The 25,838-nt window shown below is 50.2% G+C and overlaps 1 protein-coding gene across 3 annotated transcripts in view; it reads left to right on the top strand.

Moving 5' to 3' along the window:
* The first annotated feature begins 216 nt into the window (after window positions 1-216).
* Window positions 217-25,838, top strand: part of DEF6 (DEF6 guanine nucleotide exchange factor) — an 849,237-nt gene continuing 823,615 nt past the window's right edge. For 2 of the 3 annotated variants that reach the window (XM_085651116.1, XM_085651114.1), the window contains exon 1: window positions 225-516. In XM_085651116.1, coding sequence (XP_085507242.1) covers window positions 229-516 — 288 coding nt within the window. In that variant the 5' untranslated portion in view covers window positions 225-228. Of the gene's footprint in view, window positions 517-25,838 lie in introns of all 3 variants that reach the window. The other variant, XM_085651111.1, reaches the window with a different exon arrangement.

Raw genomic sequence — 25,838 nt, 5'->3', positions numbered from 1 at the left:
TATAGTTAATAAATATACCTTTTTGCCTATTTTATTATCCTTTGCTGGATGCGACTTCATGATTTTCTTAAGCACACAGTGCTAGTTATTTTGATTTAGACCACGCCCCTACTCGGATAGGCCACGCCCCTTCAAGACATTAACTACGCCCCTTTTAGAGCACCCCCAGTTTTTTTTTCCCACTTAAAGCACTGAATTACTTCTATTCCAACGTGTGACGGGTGCAGAATGCACTATGTCCGAGCAGCCTATTCGCTTGGTGCGTGTGCTTTTCAGGCCGTGTCCAGCAGAGGGCGCGGCGTGCACGCTGCTTCCCTCGTGTGGTTTCTGAGCGAGGCTTGCAGCAGCGCCGCTGCTCGTTTCCTGCCACCGGATTTGTTCCGTTGGTCGACACTCGAAGCTGTGAGAGATGCAGCAGCCATGGACCTGCGGGGCGAGCTGCTGAAGACAGTCTGGTACGCCTTCACCGCGCTGGATGTCGAGAAAAGTGGCAAAGTTTCCAAGTCTCAACTTAAGGTGAGTTGTCGGAGCGGTCCTGGGTACCACAGGTCCTGCCTGGCTGGTGCAGCAGAGCAGCTGGCCCTTGGGTTCGCAGCCGAGGGGTTACCAGCAGATTTCACTGCGAGGTGTGGTGTTTCCAGCGCAGAGGTCTCCCTGCGCGGAGTAACGCTGCGTGTGCCCGTGGTGGAACCAAAATGATATTCAGAGGATGGGGCGATAGGGAGCTGCGCGACACACCTGCGTGTTACGTGCAATGCACGAGTTATCGCTGCCGATGCAGCGCCTGATAGAAGATTATCGGGGAAAGCTCGAATTTGGAAACCGGAGGTCTTGGGGACTGAGTTCTCCGGAGCCCCGGTCGCAGCAGCTCTTTGAGAAGTGCTGACTTGTGTATGAGGGTGGTGCGGCTCGAACGGAGTGGGCACTCCTGAGCAAGACTGATAGATTTTTCACATAGGGTGTTCTGTGACAGTGATGATTCTGTCTGGGTATCCGAGCAATTAACGGCTTCCTGACAGGCAGCCTGTTCCTGACTTCAGGCTGACTCTGCCCCGGCCCTGCTGGCCTTTTGTACGCACCACCCTGTCAACAAGTCATCTACATTCCCAGTAGTCAAGTCTTCCCATGGTGGTCTCTCCTAGTGACCAGTACAAGAAGTGCATTAAAAACAGTATGGGAATTGTGATGCTGCGCTCAATGGTGGCGGGATGAGTCAAGTGTACGTGGGGGCGTGATCAAAGGCGTGACAAAAAAAAATATATTCTGTAACTGTTTTTCAGTCTTTCACCTTCAGATAACTACATTTAAAACAACGCACAGCTCAAAGGAAATACAAGTTATGATAATCAGTGTGAAAGGCACTGTCATACATTATGAAACCTCTATTAGTTAATGCACTTCACCAGGGAGCCACAGAATTGAATCCGTCTCGGTGCAGTGGAAAATAGCGCCCTGTGTATGTTCAGGGCGACGAGGTTCTAGTCTGTGAGAGAAAGCACTGTGAGCATGTACGTCATTATTTAAACGTGTATTACATACAGTAAATGAGGTATACTGCTACAAAATGCGCAAAAGGGTTTAAGATAAAGTGCTTCTAAAATTTCAATTTTAATGCTACCCAGACTGTACGTAGTACAATTTTTTTATAGCTGTCTTTTAAAAGAGCAACACTCTTCACAGCTTACTTGGTAAGCGCCCTTACAATACCTCTCAGAATAAATGTATGCCATCAGGAATCTTCAAGTGATTCCATCAATTAATGCCAACACTGGCTTCCAACCACACTTTACATTTGCAGATTGACCATTTGTGCACGTTTACATTTCTTTCAGGCACCCTGCAAGAAAGCTTGTTTAGCTGGCTGCCTCTCCCTCGGTTTCACAGCTAGGAGACTCCCTGCCTTACACTTCAGCTGAAGCATTTCAACTCCCGGAATTAACTTTTTCGGGACTGTTGTCTTTTCACAAAAAGTAGGGGAACTGTTTTTCTAAAAGTAAAAACTATGGGTACATCGTGCATCTTAGACCCCCCCCCCCCCCCCCCACACACACACTTCGACCACTGCCAGTGACAACGCTGATAACATTTATGTTGCCGCTTCTTTCTGTGGTGGGTTAGGCGTGACTTGAGCTCCTTTCATTGCGCAGGCAAAAGTCTGCCTTTAAATTTTCCTGTCGTTATAGTCCGGTCTCCCTCTTTTAATTGCACATGCGTATGCTCTCTTCCAGAGAACAAAATTCAAGTACCTCTGACCTAGCGCTCAAAATATACAGAGATCAAGGCTTCACTTTTACACCCTTCATTTGCTCTCCCATTGCACCCCAAATTGAGAGCTTATTATGTTTGACACCTTCTTCTACGTCATCAGGTTTCATGTTTTTATTCCCATCCTTTAATTTGACAGCCCGAACTGTAGTTTTTTCCCTATATCTTAACATGCTAAGATCTCGGTCCCAACTGCAGAGTCTCCCTATTGTAAAGTAAAGGGACGAATAAAAAATGTATTTAACTCCAAAATAAACATTACAAATACTTTCTGATAAATATTACTGAAAAAATAATTGTAAATATTTATTTAAATGTAGATTTGTGAAAAAATTCTACAGCACTATCAAATTATTTTTGAATTAAAACTTTAATGGAAATGTATTAAATTAAATCAACATAATTTTTCTGTTTTTAAAATACAAAATCAGGAATTGGCTCGCCCCACATAACCACCATACGCAAACAGAAATATACAGCATATCTCTCTATATATAAGCATTTATTTGGACTATAGATATGTATCTATATATGTGTATTGCTTTGTATATCCAGATCCACACAAGCCAACACTGCACCACGACTAACCTGGGCTCTCGGAACGCTGAAACGCTGCATCTCGGACGGGGCACCTACGCTGTGTGTCTCCCCCGCCGCCTCCACGACATTGCAGGCCGCTGTTGGGGGAGACTACAGCTCCCGTGAACCATCACTGCCCCGCCCCCTTCCTGTTGTCAGCGCGCCCGTAGGCGCTTTAAAACTCGAGGCTCCCTCGGTGGAGCGGGGGGTGCTATCCAGATCCACACAAGGCAACACTGCACCACGACTAACCTGGGCTCTCGGAACGCTGAAATGCTGCATCTCGGACGGGGCACCTACGCTGTGTGTCTCCCCCGCCGCCTCCACGACATCGCAGGCCGCTGTTGGGGGAGACTACAGCTCCCGTGAACCATCACTGCCCCGCCCCCTTCCTGTTGTCAGCGCGCCCGGAGGCGCTTTAAAACTCGAGGCTCCCTCGGTGGAGCGGGGGGTGCTATCCAGATCCACACAAGCCAACACTGCACCACGACTAACCTGGGCTCTCGGAACGCTGAAACGCTGCTTCTCGGACGGGGCACCTACGCTGTGTGTCTCCCCCGCCGCCTCCACGACATCGCAGGCCGCTGTTGGGGGAGACTACAGCTCCCGTGAACCATCACTGCCCCGCCCCCTTCCTGTTGTCAGCGCGCCCGGAGGCGCTTTAAAACTCGAGGCTCCCTCCGCGTCGCGGGACGAGCGCGGGCGGCCGGGCTGAGCCCGGGCAGAGGGCGGGCCGTCTGTGGCTGTCCGGGGTCGACTTGGGTCGGGTCGGCCTACTCTCTGACATTGTGTGCCCGGATTTATAAGGTACTGTTTATTGTTGATCATTCCCTATGGGCAAGAGGAAAACCCCGGAGGACGTGTCTGATTCATCTAGTTCTCTGCCGGTTAAATCCAAGCTGAGGAAGACGAAATCAAAGAAATGTCGTCAGCATGCGGGAAATAATTGTGTAATGGATCGCATTGATGTTATTATTGACGAATGCGGGGAACTACTCAATGCTACTCCTGCGACAGCTACAGGCGGGAGGAGGGGGGTTACTAGAGGTGCTGTCATGGTCCCAGATATGTTTCTTTCGAAAAAGGGTGGGGAGGATCAAACAAATGGGGAAAGGGGCAAAGCTCCGGTTTCTATCACCCCTATAGTATCATTGGATGAGGGGCAAGCTCATTCTCCTAAGCCCCTTCCCGCCTCTAACCAATCACCTGGCATTGCTTGCAGTAATAGGTTTTCTCTACTGAGTATACCTGACATCGATATTTGTAGCCCCGCCCCGCTTTCCATTGTACCTTTGGACGCTAATGTGGATGTCTCTACACTTGAGGATAGTACCACCACTAATATAATAGCGGGTCTCCTGGGGATTAAATCTAGTAATCATGATATAAAATCTTTAATGGTGGTAGTGAAAAATCTTTGCTCCCTGATTGAAACTATGCAAACTAAGATTGAAATACTAACGGTTACTGTTAAAAAATTAGAAGAATCTAAATTGTGCTCTGACACCCATTTGAAACTTAATCCTTCCACGACTGGGGGGGTTCTAACTAAGGCCCCTTTAGAAGTGGCAGATAGGTTATGTGTGCCATCTAACGCATGTGGTACGTTTCTGACCCATGATTCTCACCCTCGGAGTAACCAGTCTCGCTTCCCTGCTCCACCAAGGGTTGATCATCCCCCTGCTCGTATTCCATCCCTTGTTAGACATCCTACTAGTGCCCCACATGTTATGTGTCAGGCTAACACAAGTGCAGGAGGACCACCTCTTGTAAATGAGAGACCTGGTATAAACTCTAGAGGGAATCTTTATCATCAAACTCAAAGCTATGGGCCACACACTCGTACTCTCCATTCACGAAGAATCTTTATGGTGAATGTCCCTAGTTTGTCCTCTGGGTCTGACCATGAAACCAGTGAATCCTTGATTAACAAGGTTATTCATTGGATCAGACACGTAAGGGGTTGCCGCTCTGTAATTAGAGCTGATATAGCTGGAGCAAGTAGGATTTCTCATGCTGGCAGAGGGATGGATTATATTGAGGTCACCTTTATTGATCCTATTATAGCAGAGAATCTAATTAACCTTGAGTTCAGAAGTTGTTCTCCGGACTACTCTGCAATCCAAATGAGGTCCACTCCTATTCGGTCTCCCTGCCCAGATGGTGCTTCCAGATTGCCCCTGGGAGAGTCATGTTTAGAACAAAACGACTGACTGTGTAAAGAGTGTAGTCCAGCAGTTTCTCCTGTTTGTTCCTTTCTGGCTAATAAAGTCTCTAATGCAGAGCTGAGCACTCTGGCTAATGAAGAATTGCTAGGCCCCTCCGTAGATCCGGAAAGGATATATCTACTGAGTAGTATTCCGGAGACCAACAAGGTTGTTAGTGCAACCCACTCAGAGTTTGGGTCGCTCTTGTCCTGGAATATTGCAGGATTAAAATCCAAGTTGAAAGATCCAAACTGGGCATTGTTTATCAACTCTTATGACATCTGCTTATTCCAGGAGACATGGTCACTTGAGGCTCAGTTTGCATTGGGTTTTTTGAACTTTAATGTTCTGGCAGTTAAGGGGAAAAAAGGGGCGCCCCTCCGGTGGTCTTACCATTTGGATTAGACAGGACCTTGGTATTATTGTCAAGGAGCTTTCTACTTCGCATCCAGATATCCAGCTAATTAACCTTAAGCTTAAGGATGGAAAATCACTGGACATTTACAATGTCTATGCTAGAAGCACTGGTGGGAAGAAGTCTGACACTATAGCTCGCCTGGACGAACTTATGCTTCTTTACTCCCAGTACTCATATATAATTTTAGATGAAGATCTTAATACAACCTTTGAACCTCTTCTTGGTGTTGATTGGAGCATCTCGGAGGTAGAGGATGGCTTATGGGGTGTTCCAAGTTTAGATCTAGAACCTGTCATTCGTTGGACAGAATTGGCTATCCAGATTAACGCCCTTTGTTTGAATAAGGGGCTTCGTGCAACAAATGGCAGGTCTGAACAAGATAAATCAGGGTCCATTACCTTCAAAAGTGGTTCCCGTACTAGCAGGATTGATTACATTCTGCTATCACTAGACCTATGGGATACCATGAGGGACATGGTGGTTATAGACAGATTGGAGAGTGATCATAATCCTCTCTCTCTGTCTACTATGCTTTGGGTGACCCCCATTGCCCATAGTGATCCTTCTCCATTGCACCATCAAGATGTAGTTATTTCTAATGATCTGCGCCACGTTAAGTGGGCTAAGGTTGTTCAAAGTCAAGAATGTTTAACTCGCATTTTTAATAGACTAGAAATTGCCACTCAGGACCTAGGGGTTGCATATAACCAGTGTCCCCCGGAACCACATTGTATACCTGGAATGTCGATTCATGATTCTTTTTTTCTGGAGCTTAAAGATATCTTTGTAAGGCCCTGCAAAGCAACTAAGCCCAAGTATGATCCCTCACCACGATGGTATTCTACTGCGTGTAGAGATGCTCGCGCAAACTTGGGCACCGCATTGAAATCTGGCGACAGTCTTAAAGTACGCTCTGCTAGATATGCTTATAAGCAAGCTATCTTTAAATCTAAGAGAGCGTGGGATTTCCAAAGATGGCAGGAACTTGGGGAAGCAGGTGCCCAAAAGGATATGAGACGTTTCTGGTCTGTTGTTAGATGGGGGACTGGGGGCAACCCTGATAAACCCCAAAATTGGGTTTCGCAAGATGCCTGGGTCAAGCACTTTGAGTCTCTATATGCTGTTGAAGAAGACATGTGCCCCTCTTCTAATTACCAACTTACCTTTTATAAGGAAGACGCTTTTACCCTGGGTGATGTTGTTATTGCTCTTAAGTCGTTGGTTCCTGAAAGGGCCCCTGGGATGGATGGAGTCCCTGCTGATATCTTTTTGAGTAACAGCGAATCCTGGGGAAACTATATCTTAATTTTAGCCAACTTGATTGCTAGAGGTGCCCCGATCCCCACTTCCTGGAAAGGAGCTGAAATTATTCCGGTGTTCAAGAAAGGGGACAAGTCCATCCCTGCAAATTATCGTCCAATCAGCCTGATTGATACCACACAAAAGATTTTAGGCAGGCTGATCTTGAACAAAGTGCTGGATTGGGCTCTAGATAATGCAATCCTCTTCCACTTACAAGCTGGTTTTAGAGCTAGAATAAGCACCATTGACCAGGTGCTGCATTTCGCTATGCTCTATTGGAAGGTGGTCTACTTGGGGGGTGGCAGCTTATATGCTGCCTTCATTGATCTTAGTGCAGCCTTTGATCTTGTCCCTCGGGCATCCCTATGGGCTGTCTTAGAAAAGATGGGGATACCAGCTGTCCTAATTTCCCTAATCGCCAGACTCCACGTAGACAATTTTGCGCAGATTAGATGGGGTGGTGTTGGTCAAGTGACTAGGCAGTTCCCTATCCAGAAGGGGGTTAGGCAGGGCTGCGTTCTTGCGCCAACTTTAGTTTCCTTGTATATTAATGATGTGGCCAAATTATTAATAGATGCAAATGTTGATGCCCCCTCTTTGGCAGGTGCAAAAATTCCTATTTTAATGTTTGCTGACGATTGTCTTATTATTTCAAAAACCCCGAGTGGTTTACAGAAGTCCTTGTATATCTTTGAGGACTTCTGTTTTGCCCGCGAGCTCGAAATCAATGTTTTAAAATCTAAATTTATGTCTTTTAACCAGTCCAAATCTTTTAAAAGCAAAATATATATGAATAAAATGCCATTGGACCAGGTTCAAGATTTTACTTACCTAGGTATTTGCATTCAACATGATTTGGGATGGAAAAAGCAAGTAGAGCTTGAAAGTCATGGGAGGTAAGGAGTTTAAAATAGCTTTAATCCCACCTGAGATTTTTTGCGACTGTTTGTTTATGTCTGTGTGCTTGCCGACTTGTGTGTGCCTGTTTTTCTGTGAGACAAAAGTGAGGGAAGAGGGAGAGAATCAGGACACTCAGGAGATTTTAGAGGGAATGTGTAGAATGCTTGTGTACGTCTGCTTGTTTCTGTTTGTGTGTGCATGCGTGTGTGTGTGTGTGTGTGTGTGCACGCTTGAGAGTAGATAGTATTGTGCCAAATAACAACCAATAACAGTATGGCATTAAAAAGCAGCAAATATTACAAAACGAGGAACTGTTCACATATCATCCTGTTTGGATTTTGTTTTGCACAACGAGTTAACCTGTTTCGTTTACATAAACACATTTCTCATGCGTTTTGATAGTTGCTGCAACTGGTACAGAAGTAATTATGTATCCTCATATGTTGCCCTTAGCCCCGTCCCTAGCCCCGCCCACTTGCCACACCTCTAGCTCATATTAATGAGTACCAGCACTTATTTTTTCCATTTAACGCACTGCAGATACACATTTGAAAGATGATCTAAGCGTTATTCTTTGTGCAATCTTTCAGTTGTCTTCCCTGTTCCCATGGTTGCTATTCTACTTGTACCCCTGTCTACCCTACAAGTCCCACAGTGCGAAGTCCTGCTGCCTTGAATGCCACCAGGCAAACATGCATTTCCTGTCCATCAGTGCAACAACTACTAGTGCATTATGGGGCTGTCGTGTGCAGCTGCTTGCTGTCCACCGAGTCCAGAGCCTTAAACACCACAAAATCATACTGATGGCACAAAGCTGTGCAGTATTGTAACTGTGTGGGTTGAACCAGTGACATAACGATCATTGAGGGGGCCCCTCTGCAAGGTACGTGGAGGCCCCCCACCCCCCCGGACTCTATCAGGAGCTCCCCGGCCAAAGTGCAGTGCTGAGGGGGCCCCCTGGAGCTTGGGGGCCCTCCGCACTGTGGGGGATACGGGGGCCTGTGTTACGCCCCTGGGTTCAACTTGAAGGTCACGCACTCAGATTTTAATCTTTCAGGTCGATAAAGTGGTGCCTTTGTGTTGGTTAAAAGTAACATCTGTTAGTGCAGTGTGTGGACACAGCTATAGGTTGTCCTTATTCCGAACAGTATCTACACTTAATTTATCGTTATTCATAAGTGCTGAACCCACGGCTTTGTCAAGCACTACTTCCTTTTATACTTGGACAAAGGTGCATTAATATGGGCCGAACCACTAAATTGTCACTCCTGCCCTCTTTGCATCCACGCCAGGCTGCACTATCTGTTTCGAGATGGAGGTTACGCAAAGATGTGCTCCACATGGTATGCTAGCTCGATGAAAAGCCCTTTCATAGCTCGCCCGCTTATAGGAAGAAAAAACAGCTCTGTTTGCCAATGTGTGCTTCACCAACATCAGTGTTTTCAGAATGTGCCTGTTAGGGATAGGTTGGGGTTACGCATAGGGACCAAAGGGTGTTGTGTGTTGATGGTAACGCCGTCACATAACACACAACACAAGCAGTTAGACACCCTGGTCATCTTCCCGTAGTAGGGGTACACTCCAACCAGCTGCTCACACTTCAAGGAGCGGAAGATCTCAGAGGAGGAATCTCTTCTCGAAGGATCTGCTCTCGTATCGGGAATCTCTAAACAGAGGGAATCTGTGGAGTTCAGCTTCTCGTCGTAGCCCTCTGCCCCTCTTCCAGCCATGCGAGGAGATCTCCAGGTAGGGTGGTCGACCTCCAGGGACGAGGGCTGTTATCCGGGCAGGAGAGGAGGTCTCCAGACATGCAGACATCTCCAAGCACAGGAGCAGGTCCCCATGCACGCGGGAAGATCCCCAGGCATGCAAGCTTTTCTACAGATAGGGTGTTGTTGCGTTGTGATGAGGGAATGCCTAGCAGCCGCTGCGCAGCGCAATAAACAGGCCACACACAGTTAGGTGTCTCGGCGTGAATGCCGCCTCGGGGGCACGCCCCCCTTTATTTAACTCAACGCGTACGCCACCGTCGCGGCGTACGCATAACGTAGTTTACATACGCGCTCTAGCGTCGGACGCTAGAGTGCTAACTGCAACATCCCTCTCCAACTTGGATGATGAAACTCCGACTCAAACTCGCCACTCAGTCACTTACTTGGCAGGCAAAGTCTCTGAGGCGGCTGCTTGGTGGAGGATTCCCTCTCAGCCCATACCTGGTCGTCGCTCGGGTGTTGGCGTCTGGCGGGCAGTCGCGTTCCGCCCGGTCGGCTTCGGAGCTGGGCCCGCCCGGGTCTGTTGTCGACTCGGGTTGGGTCAGAGGTGATGAAAGTTCTCTTTCGGGAATCCTGGCGTCCTCCTCCTCTTCCTCCGCGGTCTCTGGCCGGTGTTCTGTAGCCGAAGGGATTCGCTTGAACCACAAGATGTTACGTGTGGCTGATTCAGCCCCTCTTCGGGCCGTGATCATTGTCTTGTGGCGGCGTTCCACTGTCCAGCTCCCGGGCTCGTACCGTGGCTTGAATTTCCCCCCGGGTCTCCGGGTCTTTATGAGGACATTGTCTCCCGGCCCCATGGCGCGCTCCCGGCTTCCCCTGGCCCGGCTCGCTTGCTGGTTCCGCCGCCCTCGCCGTTGCAGTGCCTGCTCCGCTGCAAACAGTGGGGGGGCCCACCCGGGGACTGTGGGTAGGCCATCACGGCGTGTCCCTTTCAGCATGTGGGCCCATGGGGCTTGTCTGGTGGAGCAGTGTGGTGTGCTGCGATACTCCCCAAGGAACCGTTGGATCTCTCGTTCCGGGTCCAGATGTTCGGCGCTGGCTATTCGCAGAACTTTGTTTAGTGTCCGCATGAAGCGTTCGACCTCGCCGTTGGCTTGGGGCCACTGTGGAGTGATCCGTCTGTGGCGTATGCCTTGATGTGCAAGGAATTCGCGGAATTCATGGCCCTGGAACGGTGGCCCGTTATCGCTCTTCAGTTCTGAGGGGCGCCCGAACATGTGGAACATCTTCTCTAGTGCTGGCCCTACAAACGTGAAGGCTGTGGATGGCAGCGCCTCCACTAGGGGGTATTTGGAGAAGTTGTCCACGACTACCAGCGTTACTCTCCCGTCGGGGAGGGTCCCAAAGTCCACGCTGATTTTGTCCCAGGGGTGTCTCCCGGGCTCTTCAGTCACGATGGGGGCTGGAGGTTCAGGTCGGCTAGTCATCTGACATGCCGGGCAGTTCCTTACGATGTCTTCCACCAATGCGTCCATTCCCGGAAACCACACCTTTTCTCTCATTCTGGCCTTCATCCTCTCCGTTCCTTGATGACCTCTGTGGGCCAGGAGGGTGGCTTGGTGGCGAAGCGCTGCTGGCATGACGATCCTAGCTCCTCTCAGGACTATTCCATCTCTGGTGGCGCTGAGCTCATTCCGTACGCGCCAGATCTGCTGCAGGTCAGCCCTCTCGTCCTCTGTCCACGTGTTGGCAGACTGTAGGAAGTTGGTCCACGACCCCTGTTGGAGGGCTTCCCGGGTTCTGGTCATTACGGTGTCGCGCTCCGCAGCTTGCAAGATCTCTTGGAGTGTCAGTACCTGAGGGCAGGTTAAGGCCGCGATGAAGTCTAGATGCGCTTCAGCCGTGTCTTTTTCGTCCTTCCCGGCTTGTGGGGGCTCTCTTGGGTCCGGGTGTCTGGACAGGAAGTCGGCCGGGTTCTTGGCGCCAGGCCGGTAGGTTATGTCCATATGGTACTGTTGGAGTCCAATGGCCCATCGTTCAATTCGCGGCGGGGGGTGTGGTGCTGTCCCTTTAAAAAGGGGTACCAGTGGCTGGTGGTCTGTCACGACCGTGAACGGATGTCCACAGACGTATAGGTGGAAGTGTCGACAGCCCCATCTTATGGCCAACGCCTCCCGCTCGATCTGGGAATACCTTTGTTCGGTTGCTGTGAGTGCTTTGCTCGCATAAGCCAATGTGGCCCACTGCCCTGGCTCTTGTTCCTGTGTGAGGACTGCCCCGAGTCCCACCGGGCTGGCGTCGACTAGTAGCTCCGTCCTTCGTGTGGGGTCGAAGTAGACCAGAGTGGCTTGGTCGAGGAGCGTTGTCTTGATGGCTTGGAACGCGGTGTCTTCCTGGGGCCCCCACTGCCACGGTGCGTCCTTCTTCGTCAGTTGTCTGAGAGGCTTGGCAATCGTCGCTAGGTTCGGAATGAATCGGCCGCAGTACGTGGCCATTCCCAGAAAGCTGCGTACCTCCGAGGCAGATGTGGGTGCTGGGGCGTCCTTGATGGCTTGGGACTTCCGGGGGTCCACCTGAATGCCGTTGTTGGTGAACTTGTACCCGAAGAATTCTATCTGCTGCTGGAATAGCTGGCACTTGTCCTTGTGGAGTGTGACTCCGTAGTCCTTGAGGCGTGTCAGTGTGGCTCTGACTCTCCGATAGTGCTCATCTATGGTAGTGGAGTGGATCAGTATGTCATCACTCACATTCATAACTCCTGGCAGGCCTTGTAGTATGTCCCTGATCGTGTTCTGGAAGATCTCCGCCGCGGACGATATCCCGAAATTGAGCCGCCGGTATCTTCTCAGCCCAAGGTGTGTACTGAAGGTGGTGATGTACCTACTCTCTCTGGCTAGTGTTAGCTGGTGGTAGCCGGCGTTTAAGTCCAACTTGGAAAACCACCGTGCCCCGTTGAGGTCCGCAATGATGTCGTCCATGGTGGGTGTGATGTGTCTCTCCCTCTTGATGGCTTTGTTGGGGAGCCGCATATCAATGCACACCCGGATCTTGCCTGGTTGGCGGGGCTTTTCCGCGATTACCATTGGGGACACCCATGGGGTGGGGCCAGTGACTGTCTCTATGACCCCTTGTTCTTCCAGTTTCTTGAGTTCTTCTTCCACCAGAGGGCGTAGATGAAAGGGGATCCGTCTGTGCTTCAGTGCCGTGGGTGCGATAGAGTGGTCTATGTGGAGTCTGACCGGCGGGCGCTTGATTTTCCCCAGGCCCGTGAACAGTTCCGGGAACTGGTCCAGCAGGTTGGCCGTTTGATTATCTTGAACTTTCCGGATGAACACTAGGAGTCCTAGGTCCTCGGCGGCGTGTCCACTTAGGAGCGTATCTACCTCTTGGTTGATGATGTGTACATCAATGGTGATCTCGGCGTCCTCTGTTCCCACCGGTACTGTCATTTTTCCCAGAAGGGGTAGTGGGACGTCGCTGCCATATGCATATATGCGGGCCTTCGATGCCTTGAGTTCTGGCTTCGGTCGGAGTCGGTTGTACTGCTGCACCCCCATGACGGTGACTGATGCTCCCGTGTCGATCACCGCGTTCACCTTTGACCCTGCGACCCTGACGTCGCACCGGGGTTGTGGTCGTCTTGTGCTTTTTAGGGCTCTGGTGAACGAGATCACGTATGTCTCCTCTCCATCATCAGACTCCGAGTCGTCGTCCTGCAGGGCTCGCGTGTGTCTGGGTTCAGCGTCAGTGCGTGAGGAGAGGGACAGTTGGGATAGCTGTCTCACCATGCCTTTCGCAGGCCTCTTGCCCCTGTGATCCTTCCGCGGGGCGCGCTTCCGGCAGACGGAGGCAAAGTGGTTCAGGGTGCCACAGCTGGTGCACGTTTTACCTTTCGCAGGGCACGTCTTGCCTTGGTGTTCTTCGTACCCGCAGTAGTCACACTGCGCTGGGGGCGACCTCCTGGGTGTTGGTCGGCGCGTCTTTTCTCGCATCCTCACTGCGTCTGCGCGCTCTGTCTTGACGGTCACACCTGGCCCCGTGCCTCGTGTGAGCGCTTGTTCCATCTCCTCCGCACGTGCGTCGGACAGGTCGTGGGACCGTGCCAGCACCAGAATGTCAGCCATCGGGATGTTTGGTTGGCGGAGGATGAGGCTCCGCAGCTTCTTGCTTCGGATGCCATAGATGAGCTGCGCCCTGATCTCTTCTTTTGCTCGGTCACCAACCAGGTGAGTGTCCGCGAGCACCCTCAGCCGTGCATGAAAGGCATCCACTGACTCCCCCTCTTTCTGCTTCGCCTGACGCATCTTGAAGTTCTCGAAATCTGGGTTCATCTGGGGGTCAAAGTGAGTGTTGAGGGCCGTCACGGCCGCGTCGTCGTCCGCATTACCGGTGTTGGGAAGGTGCTTAAACAGGTAGACTTCCTCCCCCGCGTAGTGAAGAAGGAGCGAGCGCTTCACCGCCCCGTCCGTCTCCCGAGAACCGATGAAGTAGTTGTTGAGCCTGCCGATCCACGTCTGCCAGCGTGGGGCGGCCGTGGCGGGGTCAGCCGTCTCGCTGAAGGGTGGCAGGACACCGGTCGGAGGGTGAAACGGGTGGGCAGGCGCCTGGGCTCCGTCATCTCCCATGGTGCGGCAGTGAAGGTGTGGCGCTGGGATGCAGGGCAGCTGCTAGAGGACCAGCGTGGCGAAGGGCAGACGAGGGCTACGTGGAGGTATGCCTAGGCGACTTCGGGGCCTCTGGAGGGCTGGCGCAGAGGATGTGGCACGAGGCACCAGGAGGGGCGCAACCCTGAGGCGAGACCAGCGGGAATCTTCATCCACCGGTTGCAGGCGTTAGTGGTTGGTGCACATACGCTCACCGTGTGGAGTGGGCTGCAGTGAAGTCCAGGCCCTGACAGCAGCAGCTGAATACACAGTCACGTGTTGACCCTGGCTCGAGCGAGCAGCGTGACAGGCCGGAGGGGGCTCGGGCAAGGCCGGAGCAGAATCGCGGGACTGCCACGATCCTTGGAGCACGAGGCAGCGCTTGTTGCGGTACACGCGGCAGGTCCGGCCGCCTCGTCGCCAATGTTGCGTCGTGATGAGGGAATGCCTAGCAGCCGCTGCGCAGCGCAATAAACAGGCCACACACAGTTAGGTGTCTCGGCGCAAATGCCGCCTCGGGGGCACGCCCCCCTTTATTTAACTCGACGTGTACGCCACCGTCGCGGCGTACGCATAACGTAGTTTACATACGCGCTCTAGCGTCGGACGCTAGAGCGCTAACTGCAACAGGTGTAGACTTCCATGGACAGGAAAAGTTCCCTGGGAACGTGAGACGATCTACATACATCCAGGCAGGTCCCCGGATCGCGAGCAGATCTCCAGACTCGGGGGCAGACTTCCATGGACAGGGACAGTTGTCCAGGCATGTGAGGCGAGCCCCAGAAATTCGGGCAGATATCCATTCATCTGGGCAGCTCGCCATGCACAGAGGTAGGTTTGCAGGATCGCGAGCTGATCTCCAGACACTTCTATGGACGGGGGGCAGTTCTCCGGTCACGTGAGGCGATCCCCAGACATCCGGGCAGATCCCCAGGCACAGGTCTCAGACTGGCGCGCAGATCCTCTCAGCTGGAGTTGATACTCCGTGCCGATATAATCAGTTCGGAAGACCGCCCCCACTCCCACAAAGGGCAGGGGAGCTAGGTGGACTAAGCCCCACCAATCCAATAACATCAGCCCTCATCTTAACAACAGCGCCTGGCGGAGGGGGGAGGGGCAGTGTCTCCGCTCTAGGGCGAACGTAACCTCTTGTCTGCCACGGAGAGTAGCGCTGTGAGCAGGCGGCAGGGCGAGCTTGACTCTGGGGATCTAGCGCAGTGCTCTCCGAGGGCATCTAGCACTGTGCACTCTGTGGGGATCTAGCACAATGGACTCTGTGAGGGTATGGTGCCTAGCAGTAGAGCCCCGTACGCTGCCCACTTAGGTAGCACAGTGCCCCAATATATCTGAGGGTGAGCTGCACAGGGCCCTGCTGTGTACCGATGAGGAGTTACCCTGCTCTGGTAATGTGAGGGTAAGTTCAGGGTACAGGGTCCATTTTTTAATGGGAAAAGCTATAGTGACCACACCGTCATCCGCTTCATTCAACACGCATGCACAGACGTCACCCAAGGATTACACTGACACTTTCATTGTGGGTGAAGAACTGCTGCAGGTTTATTTCATACAACATAAGTATGACGATAAATGGGTTATCTTACGGGCGATCCAGGGCAAGCAGCCCCTCGCTGCTCCGCCCGCCTGGTGAGCCAGCACGCACGGTGGGTCGATGGCCGGCAGTGCGGCACATATTTATTTTCAGATCATCCACTGGGTCACGTGATCTGTCTCCTACTCCCGCCCCTTCTGACAGGGGCGGAGCGTGTTGTGGCACACCCCCGGTTGGTCAGGCCCCCCAACCGCCCGAAGGACTAACGGGGCGCCGTCGCGGTCTTCCCAGAACCCCCTTCGGCTCCTGGACCTTGGCTCGGGCACCCTTACTGTGCCGGACAGGGGTACCCTTACTGTACCGCCTGTCGCAGAGGTACCCGTCTGCCTCCAGATTGCCCTGTAACTCCGCCACAGCTCTGGGGAGGCTACCGTCGCTGCCAGAGCCCCCCTTCCTCCCTTCGTTGTTATAGGTGCCCTGCCCCTGCGAGCCAGCTTTTAGTGGGCTAAATTATGGGTCCTGTTCTGTAACCTGTAAATGACGGCATTAATTTGCAACATTACTCAGAAGCCCAGGGCAGACTAACAAAGGATGTCTTTTGGCCCCACTGCCGTTCAGCTTAGACGTGAATGGTGATCCTAACTTTCTTAGCGATGCCACTGCAGATCTTCCTAACGTAATTATGGGAAGATCTAGCACCTAACAACAAAACAACGTGGAAGAAGGTCCAAGGGAAAGGTTTTAAAGACCAGCAGGTTGTGAATCCCCTAAATTAAATCACTATAACACTGGACAACCCGGGTCTGGTGCTGAGTCAACAAAGATAAACAAAAAGCATATTCACTAGTTCCGACATCTCTAGTTAGAGAAGAACCCTTTAGGGAACAGAACCCATCAATCACCGAGGAGTCAGTGTGTTGTCATCATCTGGGTCTGCCTCTCTTGATACACCGCACCAGGTCTAGATGGAGCGACCTGATCGCGAGTAAAGAGAAGTGACATACAAGGGTTGCAATCAGATCTCCACCAGATATGACGAAAGGTGAATTCTCCTTCGCGTGAGAGGGGTTCTAAAAAGTGCAGCACTAAATCAAAAAAAGTGTGAATAAAAATGGCTAGAGAAACTCAAAAGTGCTTTAATTGGTAGAGTACCTCTGCCAGAATTAAAAGGCAAAATGGCAACTTAGCATAAATACATTGTCATTATGCTCATTGTCCATAGTATCTGGTCGACATGTTTCTGCCCACTGGGATCTAAATAGTATCAAGGGCATTCATCAGGACCTAATTTGCTGCTACTATGAAAGAAGTGTGAAAGTATAAAAATATTATTATATTACAGACAATCCTACCACCGGTTGAACTCTGTGGATGTCAAAACCGGGTACCTAGGAGAGTAGAAAGACATAGATAAGAAAATGCGAAAAGCTATCAATGTTAACATGACCAGCAAACAACAGTATAAGTATACCGTCATAGAGAACACAAATTAGTGTTGGTTACATCCAAAAGTGTTTTAGATTGCACTTACCCCAGAATTCTGGGTGATACCCTCACCTCAACCTGGTGTCTACTCAGGGAAGGGGGCCCCGCTCTGATATGGGGGAGAAGAAAAAGAAACAGGGCTGTTGAAAACATGCCTAAATCTCTATGCTCCCCATCATAAGTGACTAGAAAGTATAAAGTTTATCCATGTCTGTATTTACAAAGTAAGTGGAGGCACAAAGCATGGCAGTGATGTCCTTATAAATTACCCCTGACTTCCAATCAGAAAAGGAAGAACTCTAGCAATTTGTATAGTTTGAGAACCAATTAAAAGACCCAGAAAAGTCTTCTAGAAAACGCTAATGTTTCGGACTCCTATGTTGTCAAGAAGATGCTTCTAAGTGAGTAAAGCATTCTCAGAGTAAGAGCTTTTGCATTCTTAGAGTAAGAGCTACGCTTACCTCTCCGTCGGTACCCCGGGGCGGTCTATGAGTAAAGACCGGAGGTACCGACGTGGGCAAAAGGGAGTGCTTTATAGTGTACCTGATCGCAAACAGGTGCGTCCGTTACAGAGGGGTGACCTCGGCAAAGCCTGTGGTGTTTAAAGCCGCGTGAGGACCCAAATGACGATGTAAAGTACTGCGCATGCGTTGAAAGTGCGATAGAGTGCGCATGTGTTGTATTAGAAACACTGTTCTAATACATCTCTCATGTTGCAGAGCGTTTGTACTGGATTTCTCACACTAAATGAATAAAATTACAGAAAGAGAGATTTCGGAAGTTTCTCGTGTCAGAAACGGCTGATGTAAGTAACCGCTATAGTCAAATGAAAATTATATTCACTATGGACCTTATAATGTTTGTACATAACGTAAGGGCTTTGGAAGGACATCATATGGATGAAACAACCTTGGTAAATATAAAATGTAAGATGTAAAGACTGGACCCCTCATCTAAGCGTATTGCGGTCGATGAGCGTGCGCTCACATCAAGCTCAACAAAGAGAAGTGGGGCTTGGTCAGACAGGTAGGAACAGAAGAGACAAGAGCTGTTATGACTGGATTTTAATCTGGCATGTATGTCACGGCAGCCTTATGGTTGGTTGGTGTACAGATGCAACAAATCCACCGAGAGATTCACAGATAAAGTAAACTATACATGTATTGAATATTCTGCAGTAGACCCTCGAGTTGAATGTATATCAGACTGTGTACACACGTCTCGCAGGTAAGGCAAGGAAGGAGGGGCCGTATCTGTCAAGACAGAGTGAGAAACATAGTGTTGACCATGGTAAACCAAATTCAGGACATGCTCCTAAATGTCCAAATAGCTTATAGCATAAGCCAGGGAATATCGTCGTTAAGTCCTGTGGTGTCTGAGTGTAGACGATAAACCCATCTCTGTTCTCTACAGAGGAGAAAACGTTGGATGTCCATAATATGTTGGGGAATATAGGGTTGCTCAAGTATTACCCAACGAAGATCTGTTTCTCTATGGCCTGCCGAGATGAAATGATTGGTGAGTTTGGTGGCACCCCTTTTGCACCGAATAGTGCTCTTATGTTCTGCAATCCTGAGTTTGATTTTGCGGGATGTCATCCCCACATAGTTCATTTCGCAGGGACACTTAGGGCCTCATGTAGGTAGCCAAATACCGGTCGGTAACGGCCGATTTTCGGTAAATATGCCGTTACCGACCGGTATTCAGACAAGTGAGATGTAGGAGTCCCAAAACCAATTTTCGGTAAATATGAGGCGGTAAATACCGATTCATATTTACCGAATTCCAAAATACCGATTCAGAGTTACCGAATACATAATTAACGAATCGGTAAATATGAAGTGGTAAATATGAAGTGGTAAAAATGAAAATGACATGTAGGAGCACTCGGTAATTAAGAAATCCAAGAAAATCGGTAAATTAGAGTCGGTAATTAACACGGATTGAAAGCAGGTGGTAACCATCAACAATGCATATGAGCAATCCCAAAATGCTACAGCGTGGACGACATGGCCGCTATGTACGTCATTGCAAGGCGCCTACGTCTACAGGCAGCAGGACTGAGGGTGTGGCGACGGGAGGAACAAATCTACAGACAGCGCATCACACTATTCCAGCTGACTGATGCAGAGATACATGAGAGGTACAGGCTAGACCCCGAAACCATCATGGACTTAATCAGGGACCTACAGCCACTCCTGGACCATCCAATAAGAAGGGCGCACGCCATACCCCCACATGTGCAGGTGCTCTGCAGCCTACATCTGCTGGCATCCGGCAGTTATCAGGTGGTGATAGCTGCGGTGGGTGGGGTATCCCAGAGTTGCCTGTCACGTTTCTTCAGGAAGTTCCTGGATGCCATGATGCAGAGAATGCACCACTACATAAGCTTCCCAAACACACAGGCTGCACTGCAGAAAACAAAAACAGACTTTTATCACATGGCACAGTTCCCCCATGTCATCGGCTGTATTGATGGTACACACATCCCAATCTGTCCACCAGCTGATACAGAGCACATCTACAGGAACAGGAAGTCCACCCACTCCATCAATGTGCAGGTGATCTGTGATGCAGGGAACATCATCACAGATATTGTTGCAAAGTTTCCTGGGAGCACCCACGACTCTTACATCTTCCAGAATAGTGGGATCTACACACGACTGAGTGCCGGAGAATTCGGAGAGGGATACCTGCTAGGTAAGTAACAGTGACGCCCCTTGAAACCTGCAAATCATAGTGCATAGAGGCATGTTACTGATGGTTCCCTTTTACTCATCCAGGCGACAGTGCATATGCATGCCGGTCATTCATCCTCACTCCCTACCTACACCCAGCAACCCAGAGTGAGAGACGATACAACATGGCACACAAAACAACACGCAATGTGGTGGAGCGCACGTTTGGACTACTGAAGAGCAGGTTCCGCTGCCTGCACAAGAGCGGAGGCGCACGCCAGTACAAACCCATCACCTGCTGCAAGATTATTGCCACTTGTGCAATGCTGCACAACCTTGCCACGAAAAAAGGTACAGATGTGGAACTGACATATTTTGAGGACAACGAGGATGAGTCAGGCCAGCCAGAGGGCAACGCAGCTAGAGTGCCAACTGCAATCGATGGGAGAGAGAGACGGGCAGATATCACATGCAACTATTTCTGAGTAAGTAAGGGGACACAGCGAGTTGTGAAGTCCTGACGTAGTTTTAATGTGGCACCACGCCATGAACACATGAACAGGCCAATCTGGCAATATACCATCTATACAAGGAGTATGTCCAGGGTTACGTCACCCAATGGGAAGTGGCTAAGCAGGGCTACATCAATGTTTGCGCATACGCGCTGCAGTGGTGGATTGCACGGCCTGTGCATCCTCACTGGAGCCAACCCCAAGCCGCCTGCTGCTCCTGCGTGCTTCTGGGACGGGGGGTGTGATGCTGCTGCTGGTGTCGATGCTCTCCGCAGCATCCCCTGCAGCAGTTGTCGACGCCTGACTAGTCAATAGCACCCCTAGTGCACTTGTCACCTGCACCATCCCCCGAGACAGGTCGCTGCAGCACTGTGTTAGGCCCTCCTGCATCGTCACAGAGCGCCGGCACAGTAGAGAAGTCGCAGTTGCCAGACGGTTGAGTGCCCTGCTGGTAGTGTCCCTTCTCTGGCGTTCCCGGCGCCGTGCTTCGATGTCAGCATCTAATTTGCTGCACAACTGCTGGATTGACTGGGACATGTCCCGAATGCCCGCAGCCATGCCGCTAATGTTGGTGTCCATGTTGACTAATGTTGTCTTCATCACCCGCATGTGCCTCTGGACTGACATGACTGCCTTTGATTGCAGGCGCTGTTGCTTCAACATTTGGCCCTCGAGCCCCAAGAAGACACCATGGCCGTCAGTGGGTGCTGGTGGACTCTGGACACGCGACCTGCGGCGCCCTCTTGCTTCCGTCTGTGCTGCCTGTGAGGTGTGGGGCACAGTGGCATGGCTCCCTTCCTGGGGCCCGGTGCGGTCTTCTGGGCCCATGCTGTCGTCTGACGAGGTGTCTAAGGCTCGTAGCCTGGCTGCTGGACGCCTCCTCATTCTCACACCTGCAAGCGGAGATGTGGCCGGTGATTCGAACATGAGTGGCGATGCTGGCTCTGGTGGTGGTGATGCTGGCTCTCGGTGAGGTGATGCTGGCTCTGTGTGCGGCGAGGCTGGCTGTGTTGGTGGTGCGGCTGCCAGTGGGCCTGCTCCCTGGTCTGAACTGGTGCTGGCTAGAGGTGATTTATGTGGCCGGTGTGCCGTCTCTCCTGCAGCATGCCCTGTCCTGCATGATGTCACATCTGTGGACAGAAATACAACATTGGCTCAGTGTCCCCGAAGGGCTGCATTGCATGCGTCACAATAAATCATTTCACATTCCAATATGTCCCCTGTCTCCTTGTGCCTCGAGTGCGTGACATGCCTTGTTGCCCTGTAACATTTACGTCATGGTTAGTGTTGCCCTGACTACATCTCCCGGAATGCATTGCCTGTCTGCACTGACACGTGTGGACTGCAGTGTGTTTCTCGTTTCACAATGGGGGATGGGGGATGTGGGATAGGGGTAGGGGGGGGCTACATTGCTGTGCTTTCGTCTTACCTTGGTGTGTTGCGGCTCTGGCAGAGCTGTCGGCGTCCCCAAGACCCACGACGCTCTCTTGCTCGATTGTGGCCGCCACCAGCTCCTCCAGTTCGGTGAGGGCAGGTGCCCTGTTGGTTCCACCTCCGGTCTGGCTGGCCTCCTTCTGGATGTCGCCCATCTTCCTCTTGGTTACAATCCGGAGGTCATACCAGCGCTTTTTGAGGACCTCAATGTCCCTGTGGGTCACTCCCACAGCATTGACCTGCGCCTGGATGGCCAGCCATATGTTGCGCTTTTCGGCCTCAGGCACTTGCAGGGATTGCCTTCCAAACAGCTTCTGGTGCTGCTTCACCACCTCCTCCACCAGCACCTGGAGTTCCTTGGGGCTAAATTTCAGCTTCCTCCTCCTTTCCCCTCCGTCTTTCTGTGTTCTCTGGCTGGACATGCTATTCGTTTACCCGCTCGCACATGCAACGGCTCCCTGCCTCTCCTCTGCACTCCAAGCTTCTCCAGGGTCGGCTAATTATGTACACCTGCCTGGGTGTGGCCACTTCGGCTAATTATGTACACCTGCCTGGGTGTGGGCACTTCCTGGTTGGGTGGGCTGTCGTTGCACTGGATTAGCTGTTTCGTCAAGTCATGTGATTTGATTTACCGAATCCGTACATACCGATTCGGTATTTTCCGATTCGGTAAATACCACCTCGGTATTTACCGATTCGGTAAATAACACCTCGGTATTTACCGAATCGGTAAGTACCACCTCGGTATTTACCGATTCGGTGAATTCCGATTCGTGATTACCGAATGTTACCGAATCGGTAACTGTTACCGAATTTTTACCTACATATAACTTACCGATTCTAATTTACCGATTCGGTACGGCTCTGTATTTAAGAACCGGTAAAATTTATTTACCTACATGAGGCCCTTAATGAGGTAAATGACTCTCTCACTGTTGCAGTTAGTGTGTTTGTCAAGCCGCCAAGATCTATTCGTCCCAATATCAACCTCAGTGGTGTGTGATGTCTGGGGGCACACCGAACAGTTCCCACAGGGAAAATGACCTTTGACTGGAGGTAAACCCCACAGGGGCACATCCGCGAATCTCTGAGATGCTCGAGGGCGTGTATGTATTAGCTGATCTTTGATGTTTTGGCTCCTTTTGTAGGCAAATAGAGGAGGAGGTAAAGTCTTTCCTTCAATTTTGACCACTCTCCAATTCTTGAGGATGCTCTTCTTCAGTGCGTTGGAGTGGCTGGAAAAAGTGTTGACACATGTTATCCGGTTCTCCTCCGTGCTTGGATTGCAAATTCGTTTTTCCAGGAGAGCCTCCCTGTGATTATTAAGAGCTCTCTTCATCGATGTTTTTACTGCTCTCTTAGGATATTGTCTATCCAGTAGTTGAGCAGAGAGTTGATTGGCATGTTCGCAATACTTTAAAGTTGTTGAACAATTGCGTCGGATACGGAGAAATTGCCCGAAAGGCAAGTTCTCTCGCAGAGCTCGTGGATGGAAACTCTGAAAATGTAACAGCGAGTTCCGAGCCATCGGTTTCTTATATAGTTCCGTAATGAGTATGCCATCCTGAGAGCTGATCAGAAGATCTAAGAATGGAAGGTTTTTCTTTGAAGTCACACAGGTAAACTTCAGAAAATCATTTTGAAGGTTTAACCATGAGTGAAAATTCTCGATTGTTTCAATAGAACCTCTCCAAATAACCAGGATGTCGTCTATGTACCGTTTCCAGGACAAGATGTGGCCTAGAAACGGATTGGTGATAGACAATATCTCAGCCTGCTCAAAGTGGTGAACATAGAGGTTGGCTAAGGAAGGGGCAAAAATACTCCCCATCGATGTTCCGGAGATCTGTAGGAATAACTGGTCCTCAAATTGAAAAAAATTCTCTTTCATAGCCAGTGTCGCGCAGAACATGATGAACTCAACTGGTGTTGGACTCTGCAGATCTCTCGTTTCAAGGAGTGTTTTAATGACAGATAGAGTCTCATCCTGTGGAATGCAGGTGTACAAAGACTCCACATCAAAACTCACGAGGAAGTCTTGTGTGGAGTCAAAAGGCATTCCATCAAGGATGCGCAGAAGATCCTTGGTATCCTCCACATATGTCGGCATTGTCTTCACTAGAGGTTTCAGGAAGAAATCTACAAAAGTAGACAGGGGTTCGAGGAGTGACCCTATCCCCGAGATTATGGGTCTACCTGGAGGGGGTAACACTCCTTTATGTATTTTCGGTAATACATAAAAATAAGGAACCACTGGAAAGGTGGTTATCAAAAACAATGCCTCATGGCTAGTGATCCAGCCTTGTTCCAGAGCGTCATCTACTTTCTCCTTGATGATGGCCGAAAGCCTCTTGGTGGGATCCAATTTGAGAGGCTTGTAAAAAGTGCTATTGGTAAGTTGTCTCTTGCACTCACTTCGGTATGCTGCTGTATCCATGATTACTGTCGCGCCCCCCTTATCCGCGGGTTTGATGGTGATTGACTTGTCAGATGACAGAGTCTGTAGGGCGAGATTTTCATTCTTGGACAGGTTCATGAATTGTTTACTCTCAAGTTGGAACAGTGCTTCAGCATCCCTCAAAACTGCCCTCTCGAAGGTAAGTATTTCCGGAGGAATTAGATGTGTTGGTGGGTTGAAGGTGGACTTAGGACGTAAACCAGTGTTGGTGATGTTCTCCTCAACGGCCTCTTGTGGTTTGTCGCCAAAGAAAGCACGCAGCCTCACCTTTCTAAAGAAGACAGCTAGTTCTTGTCGAGTTTGAAATGAATCTCCTTTATACGTTGGAACGTAACCAAGACCTTTCTCTAGGACGGTAGTCTCATCCACAGTAAGCAGGCGGTCACTAAGATTGACAATCAAGCTGTCGTGTTGCTCGGGCCTGGTGCTGTTGGATCTCTCAGGTTGCTCCGAGTCCGGGACGATGGAGGGCTCCAATGGACAGTCGTCTGAGCGGGTCTTCTCTTGCCTCTGGAGCGGCGTTGGCCTTGTCCTAAAAAAGGCTGCTGTTGGAAATTGTCAGGATGTAGTGGACCCGGGTACATTGGCTGTTGAAAGTAAGGTTGTTGAAAGTTGTAAGGGCCAGGCGGCCACCATTGTGGCTGGGGGGGACCTCCAAAGAAACTGCCTCTCCTAGGTCCTCTTCTCCTCCAGTTTCGGCCTCTTGAAGATTGGTGCATGCCTGGATCTGAGTCGGATGAGTTACCATCACTCCCAGAAGTGGAGTAGTTCGAACCAGTCCTACCACTCTGTTGGTTATAAGTGGGGGGAACATAGGAATCACTCGTGTAAGGATACACTTTAGTCATAGAGAATTTAGCCAAATCCTTCTTGAATTTTATAATTTTGTTGGCAAGAATGTTGTCTCTAAACTCTTTGCTGGTTTTATCAGTTTCTTTTGACTGTTTATTATAAGTCGCCGTGACTAATACTGATTTGATCTGAGACTCTAAGTGTTGTATCTCGACTAAAATGTTATCCGCAATCCTCTTAGCTGTTGTAATTATGAGGATTAACCAATCCCGTGTGCACCGCCATGCCACCAAAGACCAATCTTTGAGGAATGTCTTGTCCTCTAGGAACAGTCTCGGTGCATTATTTACTATGAGGCCAGTAGGGGCACAGTCAGCCCGTAAATACTCAGTCATAATAGCCCCATGTACCTGTGTCAGAGCATGTGAGCGTTTGAGAAAAAGCACTTTGCTCCAGTCATCATTATTGATAATAGTGGTATTAGTAGGTAAGTCAATAATAGATGGTGTTTGGAGGATGTCTAATGCTACTGCATCATCGAAAGCGAGGCCCTGTCTCTCTGACATTGTGAGAAAAAGGTCCAGAGTTTACTAAGAGTAAAACTTTAAAGAAAAAAGGTTTAGAGAGCCATCATTGCCGTCCACCTAGATAAGACAGGACAAAGATCATACAAGAGAAATCACGGAGCGTTCTGAATCCTCTCTCAAGGGAATAGGAGGATTCTTTTAAAATAGGGACCTACGGCCAGAAAGCCGCTCAATGCAGTAACAACAAAACAACGTGGAAGAAGGTCCAAGGGAAAGGTTTTAAAGACCAGCAGGTTGTGAATCCCCTGCCTTACCTGCGAGACGTGTGTACACAGTCTGATATACATTCAACTCGAGGGTCTACTGCAGAATATTCA

The sequence above is a fragment of the Triturus cristatus genome, chromosome 1_1 (genome assembly GCF_964204655.1).
Source record: "Triturus cristatus chromosome 1_1, aTriCri1.1, whole genome shotgun sequence".
NCBI classification, from domain to species: Eukaryota; Metazoa; Chordata; class Amphibia; order Caudata; family Salamandridae; genus Triturus; species Triturus cristatus.
This window is presented reverse-complemented; position numbering and strand designations above follow the sequence as displayed.